Source organism: Dendrobium catenatum, unplaced genomic scaffold (genome assembly GCF_001605985.2).
Source record: "Dendrobium catenatum unplaced genomic scaffold, ASM160598v2 original_scaffold_200359, whole genome shotgun sequence".
Taxonomy (NCBI): Eukaryota; Viridiplantae; Streptophyta; class Magnoliopsida; order Asparagales; family Orchidaceae; genus Dendrobium; species Dendrobium catenatum.
Window position 1 is genome coordinate 1 of NW_021518776.1, and position 271 is coordinate 271.

Below are 271 nucleotides of genomic sequence, written 5' to 3' on the forward strand. Positions count from 1 at the left end.
GGCCGACACTCCCCGCCGACCTGCTTCCGCGCGGCGGAGAGCAATTCACCGAGCTCACTTACCTTTGTCGTATACGCCACGTCATACCCCTCGAGGCCTGGATGGCGCTCCTCGTAATGGGCGATATAGTACTGGTTCTCGTCGATGAAGACGGTACGGCCGCCGTGGTTGAGCGAGCGCCAGAGGAGGCTTTCGGGGCCGAGGCCGAAGACGAGGAGGCTGCAGGGGCCTCGGCGGCGGAGGACGGCGGCGATGGCGCGGAGTTCGGGTT

General features: G+C 66.1%; 1 protein-coding gene across 1 annotated transcript; it reads right to left on the bottom strand.

Annotated features, from left to right (window-relative positions):
* Positions 1 to 5: 5 nt before the first annotated feature.
* Positions 6 to 266, bottom strand: LOC114578882 (protein IRREGULAR XYLEM 15-like; the record flags this gene model as incomplete). The annotated part of the gene is made up of 1 exon (XM_028692431.1): positions 6 to 266. A coding segment is annotated over one exon (261 nt), but the record flags the coding sequence as incomplete, so codon positions are not given.
* Positions 267 to 271: the final 5 nt, after the last annotated feature.